The 16,919-nt window shown below is 34.8% G+C and overlaps 1 protein-coding gene across 1 annotated transcript in view; it reads left to right on the top strand.

Moving 5' to 3' along the window:
- DNER (delta/notch like EGF repeat containing) overlaps positions 1-16,919 on the top strand; it is a 109,245-nt gene that overhangs the window by 60,883 nt on the left and 31,443 nt on the right. The window contains exons 5-7 of the mRNA XM_085233135.1: positions 4,598-4,743; positions 10,244-10,397; positions 16,434-16,547. Of these exons, the coding sequence (XP_085089261.1) occupies positions 4,598-4,743; positions 10,244-10,397; positions 16,434-16,547 (414 nt within the window). The remainder of the gene's footprint in view (positions 1-4,597; positions 4,744-10,243; positions 10,398-16,433; positions 16,548-16,919) is intronic.

Here is a 16,919-nt window from a genome sequence, read left to right as displayed (position 1 = left end):
AAACAAGGATACTAATGAGTAATTTAAAAGAGAAAGTGAGGCACATTTTAATAAAGCTTGTGACATGCTTTGAGATCTTCAGCTAGTAGTGTAGCATACTGCATGGTGTATTTAAGTATAGAGTAGCCACTCTAATATTTTTGATTCAGTCACTACAGATATTTCCTAGCGAACTTTGCCACCCACACATTCTACTTCAGCTGCTCTTCCCACAGTCCCAGCGATGCCATTTACATTCCATTGCTCTTACTGCTTCTGCAAGGTGTCAGAAACTCTGGTGGTCTGTGTTTGTGCCCAGAATAGTCCACTGCCAGCTTAGCAGCACTTCAGAGATACGGATAAATAAGCACAGTGGGGAAAATGTGAAATAGGAAATCTATGAGTAGATCAGCCTTGTCACCCTTACGCTGTGCTTTCACCATTATCTTGGACAGTAAACAGCAGAGTCCTTGAAGCTGTGGGAGGTCACACTCTAAGCTACTGTCACATCGCTTTAATAAGCTGTATGCAAGCGCTGTCCTAAGTACACTCTTGCTAGCTAACTATTTCATAATCCCATCACCGGTTTTAGTCCGGTTAGATTATCAAGCTGACTAATTGTTTAGCAGCGGTGACATTTTGAAATTGTTCTTTGTTATAGGGGAGAATCAATCTGCTTAGGGATTTTTGTATGCTAGGTATATCAATTAATTTGCTTAGTTAATAAATATGTTTTGACTCTCAGTCCTGCAAAACTCATCTCCAACTTGAAAGTCAGGTTGTATACTATTTCTTCCCAAAGTTTTGGTAATAATTTTCTGATACCCCAATTTTGCTTTGTGTTGTACCTATGTATGCCTATTATGGTAAATCTGCTTCCCATGGCTGTGCAGAAGTGTTACTGAGAATATAACCTGACCAGCACAATGCTTATCTCTATCATTGTAATGGTCATTGTCTGAGAACAGAGTATATGTTTGATTTTAAGAGTCTAGGATGACTTTTCAGTGTTTGTAGTGAAGGAAGAAAACATTTTCAAACAGACTGTGACTGTGATAAAGGGTGTAAAGGGCTGAGGGGGAGCAGTGAGTTTTGCAGTCTCTTATTAAAAAAAAAAAAAAAAAAGAAAAACCCAAAAACTTTTAAAATTGCTGTTTCATGTGACATTTGAAAAAAAATAAATAAATCTGAAATGGATCTTTGATTCTCGCTAAAGCTTATTTATCACAATAGGAACGAGATATGGTACTTGGTACTTTCAAAAGCAGTATCTGACAAAGGCTTTTGTAACAAAACACAGTAAGTGTACTGATTTGTATAGAAGTTGGGAGGTTAGATTAATTGTATCGCTTATAAATAGCAGTATTTGTGTGCAAAGTAGCAGTTCTGTTATTGCAGCTGTATATTTGAGTCCCTAGGTGCTATGTTACCTAGCAGTATCCTTACAGAATGATCTCAGGTGTTCTGTCCAAGCATCCTATGGTACTGATGTCCTAGAAGTACTGCATCAAATATTATGCATGTCACTGTCTACCTGTTTTGCACTTTTTTTCTTCTTCTGTATGATAACAATCGTAATACAAACCAGGAAAGGATTCCTGACCCATTTTTTTCAGATTCAGTAGAACAGTTTTAGTGTCAGGCCTCTGAGGGTAATAGTAGGCCTTAATGACCTGACCATGAAAAGATGGAAAAGATGATGAGTGACTGGCTATTTGCAAATCAGAAGCATGCTTCCATTATTTCAGTGTATAATGGTAAATTTTCACAAATTGTGCTTTGATTATATGCTTGATATACTTCATTTTTGGAGTCTTTGAATGTTGAACACATATTCGAAGGATTGAGCTCTCTTAAATGTACTAGATAAATAACTACTATTTGAGTTAGCGATACATGCTACTGTAAGAAGGAGAAATTGGTTTGTATTGTTAAATTATATTTACTACTATATGTTTAGATCACAAAAGCACGATGATAAATAGAGTAGGTGCTTGTGGTTGTCTTCACAGTGTAGAGATAGTACAAGTATAAGATTACACAAGCCAAGTAGTCGCTTCTTACTCTGTTGCAAATATGGTTGCTAATTGCTAACTCAATAGTCTGGACTAAATACAGGTATAAAGAAGTCATATGTTGTGAGTCGAATAAAGGTTAAAATGGTAATCTGAATGGCACAGTGTGATAGTTCTAAAAGCGCCTGAATGTAAATAATATTGTCATCTTTTTTTTTTTTTAATTTTATTCCTTATTTTTAATTCTCACCTTTTTGATGCAAGAGAAATAGGAGCACATATGCTTTGCTCTACTAGGATTAAGTTGGTGAACTAGCAGGATGGAGTGAGTATAGTATTTTACCCAGTGTACTGCCAATGAAATCATTCAGGCATTTCTCAGACTATCAACTGTGTGTGCACAAAGCTTGAAAATGCCTCCTCTGCAATATAAATGACTTGTCACATCATATCCTGATTTATTAGGTTTTAAAATTGTTTCAGTGTTACTGCTGTAATTAGCTCAACCGCAAATTGTTCAACTCTGATGTCATTATGTTTTAACCAGCTTTAGAAAACCGGTAAGATTAAAATGAACAAAATTACCTTTTGCTATAAACAACTTCAATCTTTTTCTTCAGACGTCAGGTGAAAGGAGCTGTAAGCATTCTTCTGAAAATATTCTCATACCTACAAGTTAAAAATAGAACTTACTCTACTTCAGTCACTGTTACAGGAATTGAAGAAGGAATTAATTAACCTGTGTTAAGCAGGGAGTCATGTTTAGATGATTAGGCAACTCTCTTCTAGGCGTAGAACTTTAAGATTTCAGAAAGTTTTATGCAACTTCTATAGAAGGGAAAATGTATAGCCGTATTTTTATCTTTCTAGTCTTTGGAAATTAGGTGAGATAATTAGAAATTACAGGAAAACGTGTGGCATTCCAGTGAGAATAATGGCTTCTTCAGTGGTTTGCCTAAGGGATTTAGATACCAAAATAGAACAGCACTCGAAGTAGAAAGAAGGTTGATTTGATATTCCTTTAGGGAACTGTCCTGAAGAATATGTAACAATCTGCTTCAGACAAGAAAACGTGAACCCAAAGACATTTTCTAAATACCACATTCTTCCGAGCATTCACATATAATTGCATGACTGCCTGTGACAATCACGTTCAATTGTTAAAGGAAAGAATTCTGGCTGCATTTTAGAGCAGATGGGCAAAAAGGAGGTGTGTATTGAGGCCAGAATAAACTGGCTTTCTTAGAAGAGGTCAGCAGATTACAGTAATTTCCATTGGGTAAAACAGACCATTAGGCATTTATAACTGTCCCTTGTACAGTTTTAATCTGGTCTTGTAGAATATTTAACTGACTCATGCAACTTGTATTCAAGTTGATAACAATTGTATTGGGTATGAGATTTTGCTGCTTTGAAGACATGGCTTAGTGTTTCTAGTATGGACAATTTATTGTTCAAAGAAAGCACCATTTTAAAAAGTGAGATCTAAAAATGAATGACAGTGGAATTCTTCCATGTCATTTGCTTTGCAATTTGTATAATTAGTCACACTTGAGACTTTCGTATGCAGAATGTAAGTAATGTTCAGCAGCTGTTCTGGAAAGAGAATTTACTTGAATTTCAAGCAGTTTCTTGAGAAATTGGTGTATTACTGTTCCTTATAAATGCTTACTGATATATATATATATATATATATATATATATATATAAAATACCAATACTGTATTATCTTTTGTAGTTGAGAACATATTGTTCAATTTCCAGTCTGTAGTGCAAGAAACTTTATTGCATCTTGAAAGTTCCTTTGAAACCTATGCCAGAAATGAATTTTAGAATTTAGAACAAAGAATATTAGGGAAAAAAAATTGTGTCATATACTTCCTGCCTCCATTTGCAGTCATATTTTTAAAAATTAAGGATATTTTATTTTACAAATATTTCTATTAGAAATATGGGTGATAAGGATGTTTTGTGCTCCAGTGTGTTTTAGTAGCTTCCAACCCACAATTTCTTTTTTCAGTTCCATAAAATTATAGTGCCTAGTATTAGCTCATAGAGTGATAGGACATTCAGATATAACTTGTATTGCAAATACTGAAAGGAATACTGTCGAATGGAGTACATCCTTGGAGAGTTCATCAAAGAGGCAGCACTGAGATTGTCCATTTTTTACCATTGTAATTCTGCTTAAGATCTGTGTGCTTTCTAGCTCTACTTTAAGTAACTGCTGAAATTTATATAAATGTTTTCCTCCACTGAGATTGATTTTAATATTCCTTGCCATTAAATACTTAAGTACATAAACTATCAAAAAGATAGCAGACTAAAGTAGTTGATGATTAGAAACCTGAGAAATGAAAGAAGACTAGAGCCCTACAAGTAGATCTGTTTCACCAGCCTTCTCTTCTTTTGTTAACCATAAGAAGTGCTTACAAACTCTATTCCAATTTGTGTTTACATGCATTAAATTTAGGTAAGACTGTATGAAGTATGAGAAATCATGTTCAGTTCAATTCTGTTTGTCTAGTAGATAAGCATCACTATGTATTAACTTATACTTTTTTTCCCCCATGTGTTAATGATTTCTTTTTCTTTTTTTAAAGGCTTTTTGAATGATTCAGTTACCAAGTGCATTGTGGCTTTACGGTTGACTGTGATAGTGAAAGTCAGTACCTGCATGCCCGCGGGAAGCCATTCAGATAAATTCCAGTGTTCAGGGAAAGGAAAATGTATCACGAAACCAGATGAGGTAAGGTGAACTTATCAAGATCTTTGCATAATTTGGAAATTTTCTGCCCATAAAAAATGCAAGGGAAATTGTTCTTGGTCCTTTGAGTATGTGCTACCTTGCTGCTGTGCAATAGGCTTCAAAAACCATAGACGTTACTAAATAGTAATGGTGTATTTATGAAATAATTTGATAATGTTTGGAAATCTTCCTGTGCTCACATTATATTGAGAGATTAGAATGACAATGGCAATTTCATTGACCACTGTAACATTTTTGTGCCATCTACTAACAACAACAAAAAAATCATATATGTTAACTTTCCATGCTGTATACCTCTTTGACAAAACCAGACTGGCATTCTATGATCAAGAGCCTGTATTCTTTGCTGCCTTCTATACATGTTGATTTTAATAAAGTAATATGCAGCACAAAGATGTGCAGCTAATATTTGGTTTTAATAACATTCATTTGGGAGATAAAAGCAATAGTAACTGTTGAGTAAATATTAACAGCTGCGAGCCTGCTGTGAACACAGAAAATCTGGCATATTTAGGGAATTCACTAATAGTTCATCTGCTACCATTTTGTGATTTAAATTCTCAATAAGCATGTTTGATAGAAAAATGCCGCTCTGACTTGTAACAACAATAATTAAGTTGCTGCAGTAACCTATCTGTGTGTGGCAATGCTAACATCTGGAACAACTTAACATCTTTATTCTTTGAAAATTAAATTTTAAAATGCTTAAGGTAATGTGAACACAATGACTGTTATCCAAATAACTTGTTCATGCAGTATACTATTTTATGGTCCAGCTTAGTTTTTCTGCTTTCCTGTATCTGCCATTTTTCTAGAGATTCAGCATTTTGAGTTTGATTTATGTAAATAATATGTTCAGATGTTCTATATATAGTGGTATATGAAAACATCTTCCCTTTTTCAATTTTTTTGTCATGTTGAGAGTTAAAGGCTTTGATAAACAGTCATATGTTCTGTTTTTCATGTTAGTCCATTTTTATGTCCTTAATTTCTTTATTTTACTGCAAGCTGTATGTCACAAAGAGAACATACATTAATTCCTGTATCTATGCAGAAGCATTAATATATTTTTATTAAGAAAAACGCATCGGTTGCTTTTAATAATCACCCATGTTTAAAAAATCTCTGATATGTGGAATTTTACTTATTAATAAATTATAATAATCTTTAAAAAGAAAGGCAAATTGGCTTAATGGCAGCAAAGGGGAGCTTGAGAAAAGGGAACTCAGTATCATTATTATTATATTATTATGTACATCCACATCTTTAATCCTGACTGTGCATACAGTGTTTTTCCTTCTGTGGAAAACGAATAGGAAAATTTAAAATTACTCCTATCTTTTCACAGTTTTGAGGAGCAGTAACAGCACAACGTGTTAAGGTAGTGTTTATAACAGAATGTGCATCAGACATCCCTGTAGCTGAAGCTATGAGATATGGCAATCATGCTGAAGTCCGTTTCTAGAAAAGCATTTACTAGAGTTCATACTAGTCAAAGAACTAAAATTAGCAGGATTCTATCTCTTTAATAACATTTTAACTTCAGAAAAATAAATTTTTGCTGTCAGAAACTGTTACCTTGAACAGATGAAGAAGTTTCCCAGTGATACTCTGCAGTTTTCTTCAGACCACGTAGTGCTCTGAGAAGGGGCAACTCAGTAAAACCTCATTGTTTCCAAATGTTGTTTATTTATGACCAAACTCGTCCTCCAAGGATAATAAAAAAGTTATTTTGTCTATTCAGCCACAGTGATTTTTCAAATCTGACAGTTTTCCTTACCCATTAGTGTATTAGTTGCATAATAGAATTTCAGCTGGGAAACTGAATCAGGCCCAGCATGAGCATCGTAGTTAAAAATAGAAGGTGTATATTTCATTAAACAGGATGTTTTTGCCATTGTTTAAGTCGTCTTTGGGGAGATGTATCATAAAATGTCTTTATGGTTTCCCTAATGATGAAGCAAACAACTGCCAAAATTATATGCCTGCCATGTACCAACCAACTGCTGAGTTGTTTCCCCCAAGACCTTCTGCATTTCTTTATCCAGAACAGAAACTTTAATTTTCTTTAGGTTTGCAACATGCCTTTTGTGATTTGCTGTTTATTTTTATCTATAATTCATTCAGTTTGCACACTCTAGTCTTGCAGGATGCAAAGCAACTTCTTAGCGGAATTCATAAAAGGCCTAATGTGGTGAATATGCTCAGAGCTGTTCTGGCTGTAGTCATTTTGCTTCCAGTGCTGAGAAGATTGATTGCCTTTGTTTTTTCATGTACTTCATAGTTTTATACCAAATCTAGTAGTAACACATTTGCATAATGGAAACTTTAAATGTAATTAACAATCTGCAGTAATATAAGTGCAGTGGCATACTGTCATCCGTGAGGCACATAAACTATAAACAAATGAATTTTTGTCTAACCTGGAAGTCTTGGCTGGTTTTTAGTTATTTCCTGCTTGTAAATAAATAGCTTACCATCTACTGAGCTGGGTGTTTTTTACGGAATGTGGACATAAAATTGTAAGCTCATAATGACAGTTTCTTTTTCAGTTGTTGTTGGCACTGAACATAAAATTCACAACTTTGAACAAAGTTCTTTGAAGTGAAGTGATGCTGTGTTAAAGTGATGCCTTTTCCCCCTTTGTCTGAGCTTAGTACCTCTGTTTTGCAGAGCTTAGTACCTCTGTTTTGCTGTCGTGCTTGCCATTCTTCCACAACGGAAAAGTGAATGCTCAGAAAGATAATACTGGTCTTGGTATTATCACCAAATAAACACCAAATTGACATTTATTAACTCTCACCAGAACGAGTTGTCCTCAGACAAATTGGCTATGAATTGAAGAGAGAAATCCTATTGTAATCCAGAGAGAAGTTTGTTATGAATTTCTGATTCTGTGTAGGATTTTAAAGTGAGCTATAGACATCCATTAGATTTGAGATCTACAGTTCTGGTTCTATGGAGACATAATGATTTCTTTCACAGATTGCTCCATTCTTGCATTAAGTGAGGAAGAACAGACTGTGTAAATATGGAGTTTTATTGCTAGTGTTAGAACCACTTATATTTATGAAAAAAAAAAAACCTGCCTGCACTGAGAAATAATGAATCAAATTGAATAATGATGATTTCCATGTCTTCTATAGGTTCTAAGTTCATTGGAGTAGATCCACTTGATTTTATTTGTCTTTATTAACACCAGCTCCCTGTACGCCTAAAGGCGTGTCTTTTTGGTTATCAACTTTGTTTCCAAAGTACAGTATACTCCTAAATACAAAATAAGTATTTATCACACAGAAGTGTTTTGCTCAATTGACTCACTGGAAGGATTGCCATGAATGCTCAAAGTATTTTGTCAAGAAAAAGCAGACCCAAAGCATTATTTTGGTAGGGAGGGGATAGTTCCATAATTCAGACCAGACCATCTTTTTTTCCGTAGGGTAAAAAGTAAAATTATTTTATGCCTCCAGTGAGTTTGTAATCAGTGACAAAAAATGAAAACAGTGCATCAACCAGAAATTTTCTTTAATGATATTAAAAAAAAAAAAAAAAAAACATAAGATATTACTAAGATTTTTCAGAGAAATATGTAAACTTCTTAAAATTGGAGTTGAAAATCAGTGTGTAATTTAATTCTTCTCTGTTTGATTACTTTGACATAATATTGATGATAAGGAATGGCACACAGTGTTCATGGCATGGGCTATGCAATTTATTAATGCCTTTGTCTATGAATCTATGTCAGGATTGTATTTATTGTACATAAAAGTTGTATAGTTTTTACCTATGGATGCCCAGTGCTAGTATTATAGCCCATGGGCATAATCTACGCCAACACTGAAAATCATGGCACTTTTGAAACTATTTCTATATCCTCTGTCAGTAGAGCAGCCTCCAAATGTAAGAGAGGGAGGAAAAGAAAGCAGGATTTAGCATGCATGGTGTTATGTAGCACAATTTTGTCTGCTCTGATATGTTGTAAATTTTTGTATTTAAAATATGAGGAACTGTTCTGGAAATACAGCCCAGTATCCTGTTCTGGAATAACAGCAAAACTGCCGTGATGAGTGATGCAGTTTTTCAGCTGTTTGCCTGTTTTTTCCTTCTTATTGAACTACATCCTAGTCTGGAAACATCTCATTGCTGGTGTGAAATATATGCAGAGCAGTTCTGTGAGCAGGCTTCTGTCACTCCTGATAAATAACATGCACATTGTTGAGTTTTGGAGATGTAAAATATATATTTCCTTGGATATAAGGATAATGTTTTTAGCATTTTTTACAATAAAGATGTTGAGGCACTGACGCAGGTTGCCCAGAGATGTGGTGGAAGCGCCGTCCCTGGCGATATTCAAGGCCAGGGTGCACCAGGCTCTGAGCACCTGATGGAGCTGTAGGTGTTCCTGTTCGTTGCAGGGTGTAGGACTAGATGGCCTGTAAGAGCCTCTTCCAAATCAAATGATCATATGATTCTATTATAACATTAATTCTTGTTTAGATTCTATCAATGCAGTATTTTTAAGGAAAAATGTACTGCATTTTACTATCATCTCTCTTTCTTTCTTTGTATGAAGTTCATTGTCTTTTTTTTTTTTTTTCTTAATACACAGCTGTTTATTTGCATGAAGCAAACAGAAGTAAAAATAGAAAATAAAATGCTGACATGGCCTTTTTGTTTCTGGTTCCATGCACGTTTTGTGCTTTGCCTTGCAACGTCTGTGCCTGGGACAGCTGTGTGCATCGAGCCCAAGTGATGGGGCTGGGAAATGCAGAAGTGAGTGCGGCTGCCATCTAGTGCTTAATGAACAGAGAAAGGGGGCATTTGATTTAAATGGATATATCAGATGAGGGCTTTCCTTGCTTCCATCCTTAAACGCATCCCTGGCAATTTAAATATTTTTTAAAATTTAATTATGTTTTATTACTTAAAAAAAATGCTGAATACCACACTGTACCTATGACAGTTATTTCTTCAACAGGAATAGAGCTCTTAATCCTTTATTATGCAGCAAAAGCAGCATGTTTTGGAAAAGATGTTAAATACATTCAGAAGGAGACGTGTTTTAGCAGGACCAGAGTGGCTTGTGTCTCCTGAAGTGAGCCCCAGCACTGCTCATCCCATAGGAGGTGCTCCTTTGTAGCAGGGTTTTGTTGTGGTAAATCTATATATTACAAATCTTGGTAATTATACTGGTATAAAAATATAATTTCTGGAATGGGAGAAAAAAAGTATATTGATTTAGGCATCATGGATCTGATCCATGTCTAGTGGAGATTCCCTGGCTTGATTAAAAATCTGACCTGAAGAACTGGTACAGGTTTAGTATTTCAAATGGTAACTTCATGCTTTTTTATGTATTCATGTCAGCTACTTGTGTTTCAAATGGAACAGCAGCAGATACATTCTTGTTCATAGAGCAGTCAATGAAAATATATCCTTTGAAAATTCATTGTGGAGTACAAATTTTGCTTGTTTTTAGGCAACGTTTTTCTGTGAGTGCGAGGATGAATACTGGGGCCCCCTGTGTGAGGAATTTGATGCTTGTCAAAGCCAGCCCTGCCAGAACAACGCAACCTGCACCGACCTAGCACAGAAACACGACGGGAGCAATTTCACCTGCAGCTGCCTGCCTGGTGGGTATTGTATTGTGTTCTGAATAATGCAGTTTTGTTTTAACATTCGGAGCATATCTTTTGCAGATCAGCGAACTGTGCATCTTCAGACAGTAGGAAAGAGGGAAAATAAAACAACAACATAAGGTCAGCTTTAAAGGGCTGGAAAATTCTTCAGCTGTGAATATTGGCACAAGAGGCGCAGTACCATACAGCCAAACCAAAACCACTGTGAGGGAATTATTCATATAGAATCATAGAATCATGAAATCACTTGGATTGGAGGATACCTCAAAGATCTTGGAGTTCCAGCCCCCAGCTGGCTGCCCCCCACTGCATGAGGCTGCCCAGGGCCCCATACAGCCTGGCCATGAGTACCTCCAGGGATGGGGCATCCGCAGCTTCTCAATCTGTTCCAGTGCCTCACCACTCTGAATATTTTTTTTCTAACTTAAATCTCCCTACTTTTAATTTAAAACCATTCCTATTGTTCTAACACTATCAGACCTTGTAAAAAGTCATTCGCCTCCTGTTTAAATGTTCTCTTCAAGTACCGGAAGGCCATAATGAAGTCTGTCTGGAGCCTTCTCTTCTCCAAGCTAAACAAGCCCAACTACCTCCATCTACCTTCATAAGAGAGGTGCTCCAGCCCTCTGAACACCTTTGTGGTCCTCCTCTGGACTCAGCCCAACAGCTCTGCATCCTTCTTGTCCTGGATGACCTAATAGAACTAACAGAACTTTACCTAGTGAGATGACCCAAATTATTTAGTTTGCTGTCTAAAATCAACTTTTTTAATTTTTTTTTCCCCCAGTATAGATTTTAAGTATACAACATATCAAACCTTTCAATAAATGTTCCTTCACTGTCACTAGTAAATTCTTTTCTTCACTCACAGGGTGACATGGAAAAGCCCTCAACACAAACTACACTTGTTGAATTGTTCCTCAGAATTAACTTAAACTTTGAAAACTATTAAAAAATGCATAAACTAAATTTAGTAATTTGTAGATTTGATTAATCATCGAATGTCTGAGTTTTCTGAAGTTATTTCAAGAACATCTGCCATTAAAATTTGATCAAATGAGTATAGACATTTTAATTGAAATTAAAATTAAACAAAACATGACAGTCATAGTTAAAAGCTGGAATGTAAATTAATGTCACATGCTGATGGAAGAACCCTACAAAGTGACTGTTACAGGAAACTCAGTGCTATCTTAAATCTTACATTTCAAAGCCAAGCTCAGTTATAATAGCACAATTACTTTATTTTTAACTAACATAAGAAAGTTAGTAAAGTAACAATAAAACTATCAGACTTAAATAAATATCTGGTAATTTATTTTGTTTCCTACCCATATTTTATTGTGCATTTTTATTTTTATAGAAAAAGCGAGCAATTTACTGGCTGATAAGTTATGAGATCATTTACTAGACAGTTGACATTACAGGGATCTTATCTGGAAAAAAAAACAGAAATGGAAGGTACTTCTGGAATTGGTCCGCAACCTTGCAGTATAGAAATTTCTTAAAATGCAGATGGAGAAATGGATATTTTGATCAGGCTCCCAACGGTTGTCTCTAAATTGTCATCTAAATAAACATTTTAAAGCTGGGTGTGTGGATTAAAATTATATAAAGGGTACAACTAACAACACTTTATTTTGATCTCAGGTGGGATTATGGAGTGGGCCTTCTTATATTCCCTTCGATTTGTGAATATTCTCATTTGCTACCTTTATGCACAGACTAGGCTGTGCCAAAAAACATGTCTGAGCCAGGAATAGGTGGATAAGAGATGCTTTCATGTGGCAGCTATGTACCATTCTCTGAACTGTTTTGTTAACTTAGCAGTTCAGAGAATCAGCCGTGGCAAATAATTAAGAACCTTTCATTTCCTCCGAAGGACATGATCATTCCTGTTAATGTGTTTTATGCCTCTCGGATTTTCTCTTTTTCTCTCTTTGCTTAAGAATCGTTGTAGTGAACAGGCAGCAGAAAAATGATTTATATTTGAATTTTTACATGGACATCAATTTATACTGCTCTAAAAATTAGATATGAAGTTATTATGCACATGTAATCTATTCTAATTTTATAAATATGTGAATGGATCAGCTGTTACTTTAACAACGTATGTAAACGTAGTTGAATAATAATTTAAATACAAGAGGGAAAAGATCAGAGTAAAACAAGATTGAAATATTTAAACAGTCCATACAATTAATGTCACATTGACTGTGACTGATTCAGAATTCTCTGGGATTTTGACAAGTAGTTTTTAATTCGAAAAAATAATTAACGTGCAGGATATGTTCATTTTATGTATTTACTGAGATAACTGTCTTGGAAATTGTTCTGCATTAAGAACTCCTGGCTAAATTTCTCTTTTTACATTTCCTATCTTAGGAGAATTGGAATTGGCCTCTTCTCCTGTGTAACTGGTGATAGAACTAGAGAGAATGGCCTCAAGTAGCACCAGGGAAGGTTTGGGTTGGATATGAGGAAAAATTTCTTCTCTGAAGGAGTGGTCAGGCACTGGAATGGGCTGCCCAGGGAAATGATGAAGTCGCTGTCCCTGGAGATGTCCAGTAAACATTTAGATGTTGTACTGAGGGACATGGTTTAGTGGTGAAATAATGGTGATAGGTGGACAACTGGACTAGCTGATCTTAGAGGTCTTTTTGAACCTTGGTGATTCTTTGATTCTAAATCCAGGCATAATCCTAGGAAGCCTACCTGCAGTTCATAAAATCAGAGTTTTTACTAGATTATTACCTTCTGATCTTCATATAAAATATTTTAAAAATACTTCAAAATTCTTGCCTTTGGTTGCCTAAAAAAAAGCTCTAGGAGGAATATTTATGAGAATTCTGATGTGCCTACCTGAAAGCCCAAGAACGTTTCCATTAGGAAAGCTTAATGTTTTGATGTTTTACGGCTGAGCTTCGTACAGTAACATAAATATGCTTCCCACTTAGCTACAAGACTCCAAAGATGATTATTGCTTCCGTTATTATATTTAAGTCTGCAATATTTCCTGCTTCTATTGTGAAGTTACAAATTATAGTGCCTTGATGCAGCAAATGTTATTTTATTTCTGTAACGATGTAAAAACCCAAGGTATTGCTGTTGTTGTTATGATCCCAGATACCTGCATCAAGTGCTTGCTTTTTTTTTTTACCATTTGGCCTCTCCAGTTTTCAAAGGCTTCCTATGAGTTAAAGAAGTAGTCGCTGTCAGGGGCAAGTATTTGAATTACTTGTCTGAGAAAGTGTTAACACAGGTGTAGAAAAAACATTGTGTTGATACTGTGAGATGCATTGTAGAAAGGAAACAGTGACTAAGAACACAACAGTTTATTGAACAAACTGTATTTCTGTTACATATTTTGGATATATATTTTCTTTGACATCTTTATTTCTTTAAACTCTTTTAATCCTTTTCACTTAGAATTTATTTCTCTAAAATTTATTTTTTTGCCTTTTTAACTACATAACTATTTCTTCTCCTTGTCTCTGCAAAAAATGTTAGCTTGTACTGGAAAAAAAAACAACTCTAAATACTTCCTTCTAAAAAATCCCTCCAGTTTATCATGGTAGAACACAAAGCTTATAGTCGATGGAATTAAGCTATTTAGCTTCTATATATAAAGACTCCCCTTCTGAATAACAGCATGATCAAGTTTCTCTGTAGAGAAAGAAAAGACAAATATAGTTAACTCCATTTATTACATTCTGGACCTTGCAAGATATGCTTTATGACCTCAAATCATTATATTTTGTAAAAATATTTTTCTTTGTTGTTGTTGTTGTTGATAACAAATCTAAAATATTATCCATATTATCCAGATGGCTTAACTAATATTAACTTGTGTTCCTCCTGGTAAAAAAAAAAAATAAAAAATTGCATATGGAAAATTATTAAAGGCAGAGGAAATAAGAATTTAATTATTGCAATAAAAGTTTAAATTTTGCCCCCATTTGCAGATTTCAGAGCCATTCATGTGTGAATGGTATTAGTTCCCAGATTTTGTTAGACAAAAATGTTGTTAAGATCTATGACAGCACAAAATAAATAGATGTAATGATTCTTACAGTATATCTGACCAGCAAAGTGGTTTTTTTTTCTTTTTTTTTTTCTTGTGGTGGTTGCTTAGCTCTTCTAACTTCATAGCTCTTGCTAGGAAATTCCCAAATCATATTCTCTTTCAGATGGACAAAACATGCCATATAGATCATATTAAGATGGAGCATATTTATTTTCAAAAATGACAAAATATTCTCTCTGATGAATTTTGTCTCAAGCTATAGTAATGTTCACAGGAAGTCAGCAAGCTTCAAAGCAACACAATCATTCACGCTTTTCTGTGACAACATTCCTTTGGATGCACACTGAATTTCAGGGTAATTTTTAGCTTTCACAAACTCCAAAGCAGTTTGATGACTGAAAAAATGCTTAAATGAGTTAAACACATTCAGTTCTGTATTGTAATTCATAAAAATAATCAGCTGAATGTTAGAACTTGGAAATATGAAACCTGTAGATGTAACAAATCAGTTGATGTAGTCTTATATAGTATTTCTTTTGTTTTTATAAATTTTTTGTTAACTTAAGACCAATTAGAATTACAGAAAATTGCTGGCTATGAAAAGTATGGCTTAGGTCTGTCTGTGTGCCTTCGTCCAGTCCAGAGGAGCTGCCTCACAAGAGCACAGTTCTGATTTTAGATGTCCTTATTCCTCTCAAGTTTATCTGACTTATAGCTGACAATCTAGATATAACAGAGTTTCTTTCTTCAAGTATCATACTGCAGAAAATAGGATCAGAATGTAGATCTCTGTAGCATACAAAAGCAGTAAGGTAGACAAAGAGAAATGCCTTAGACGTCCTTCTTTATAGTACTACTCTAGAAACTCAAAGCATAACAATCTATTTTGAGATCTACTTTACGGAGACATCCATTGATTTGAAAAGATGTCACTATTAGCCTGTCTGAAAGATTTCTAAAATGTTGACTTTGATTGCATGAAGAAAATTATTTAATCAAAACATGAACTTTCTTTTTATTTTTTTTTCTTTTTCCTTCTTTGTCCCCTACATAAGTGAAATTCTATTCCAAGCACGTCCTATGTCTCACCTTAGATCTTCCTCTTAGGTGCCTGCCCTTGCTGTGTATTAACAGCATCAGCTTACTGACCCTTTACACCAGCCATGGTGCTATTACAGAGGATGCTTACAATTTTATCTAGGGTTCCTTTTAAAGAACAAAATATCTATGGTATTGTGTGTACTTTCTTCTTCTGTCATACATCCAAGATAGTTTTTTGGAAATAAAGAAAAATAAGAATGAGGAATTTGTGGTATTCATTAAGGAATTTAAATTTGGAGTGTTTAATCTTTTAGCTTGTATTTTGTATCTTTGTTCTTTTTTTTTTTTTTTTTTTTGATGTGTTATAGACTTCAGACATATGGAACAAAGCAATCTACGGTCAAATAGTACCGTACACACAATCTGTAGCTTGTGAACTTATAGGAGCTTATTTGGAAGAGATTGCAACTGCGCTGAGCAGTACTTCACAACTCCCACTTACAATAAACACCCTCTCTGGAGCCCAGAAGTAGGAACAAATGGCAGTCATTCAGCATATGCACAGCTAATTCAGATGACAAGTCCTGTTTAAAGTCTTCCTGAGGATTTTTCACTTGAGATTCAAGATGCATTTGAAAACCATTCATAAAGAACTTCTTTTTTTGATTATGTAAGTCCTTATGAGAATCCACCACCAACCTTCATTATGCTAGTCAGAATATTGCTGATAGTAAAATACATTTGATATAATCTCAAGATTTCCACTACTTGTTTATTTCTCCTGTGAAGGACAAGTTCTTATTAAAAATCCCATTTTACAAGAAATTAGAAGACTGTTCTATTTCTATTTATTACTGTGGTTAATTTTGTTCAAGAAAGCTATTAGGACTGTTTGAAGTTACCATTTAGTGTAATGGTACCATTTTCCCTGTGCTTTCTGAATATTGTGTGCTGTTTTGTAGGTTACACCGGAGAGCTGTGCCAGTCAGAGATTGATCACTGCATCCAGCAGCCATGCCAAAATGGAGGCACTTGTTCATCCAACATCCATGGATTCACTTGTCAGTGCCCAGAAGGTAAACAATGACTAATTTGGTGTCTTGTACAAATTGGTATTTCGTGGAGTGTACTCAGTCTGAATTTTTAGTTGTATGAAAATATATTCAAAATTGTACTTTACACCATATTTGTAAGCAGAAAAAAATCCAGATGAGATATCCTGTGTCATTAGTATTGTATAAAGTATGGTAAGAGCTTAGTGTTATAGAGTATATGCTGCATAGAGCATATGGATATAGAATATCCATTTGCTGGCACCTCTATAGTGGAAATCAGTCTCCAGTACTGTGAGAAAGATAAGAGAATCTGAGGATACTTAGAATTCATTCTGATTTTTGTGTTGTCCGGTAAATGAGTGAGAAAAGCTGCCTTGCATGCAGTATTTGCAT

The sequence above is a fragment of the Meleagris gallopavo genome, chromosome 11, assembly GCF_905368555.1.
Source record: "Meleagris gallopavo chromosome 11, MGAL_WU_HG_1.1, whole genome shotgun sequence".
In the NCBI taxonomy this organism is placed as follows: domain Eukaryota; kingdom Metazoa; phylum Chordata; class Aves; order Galliformes; family Phasianidae; genus Meleagris; species Meleagris gallopavo.
This window is presented reverse-complemented; position numbering and strand designations above follow the sequence as displayed.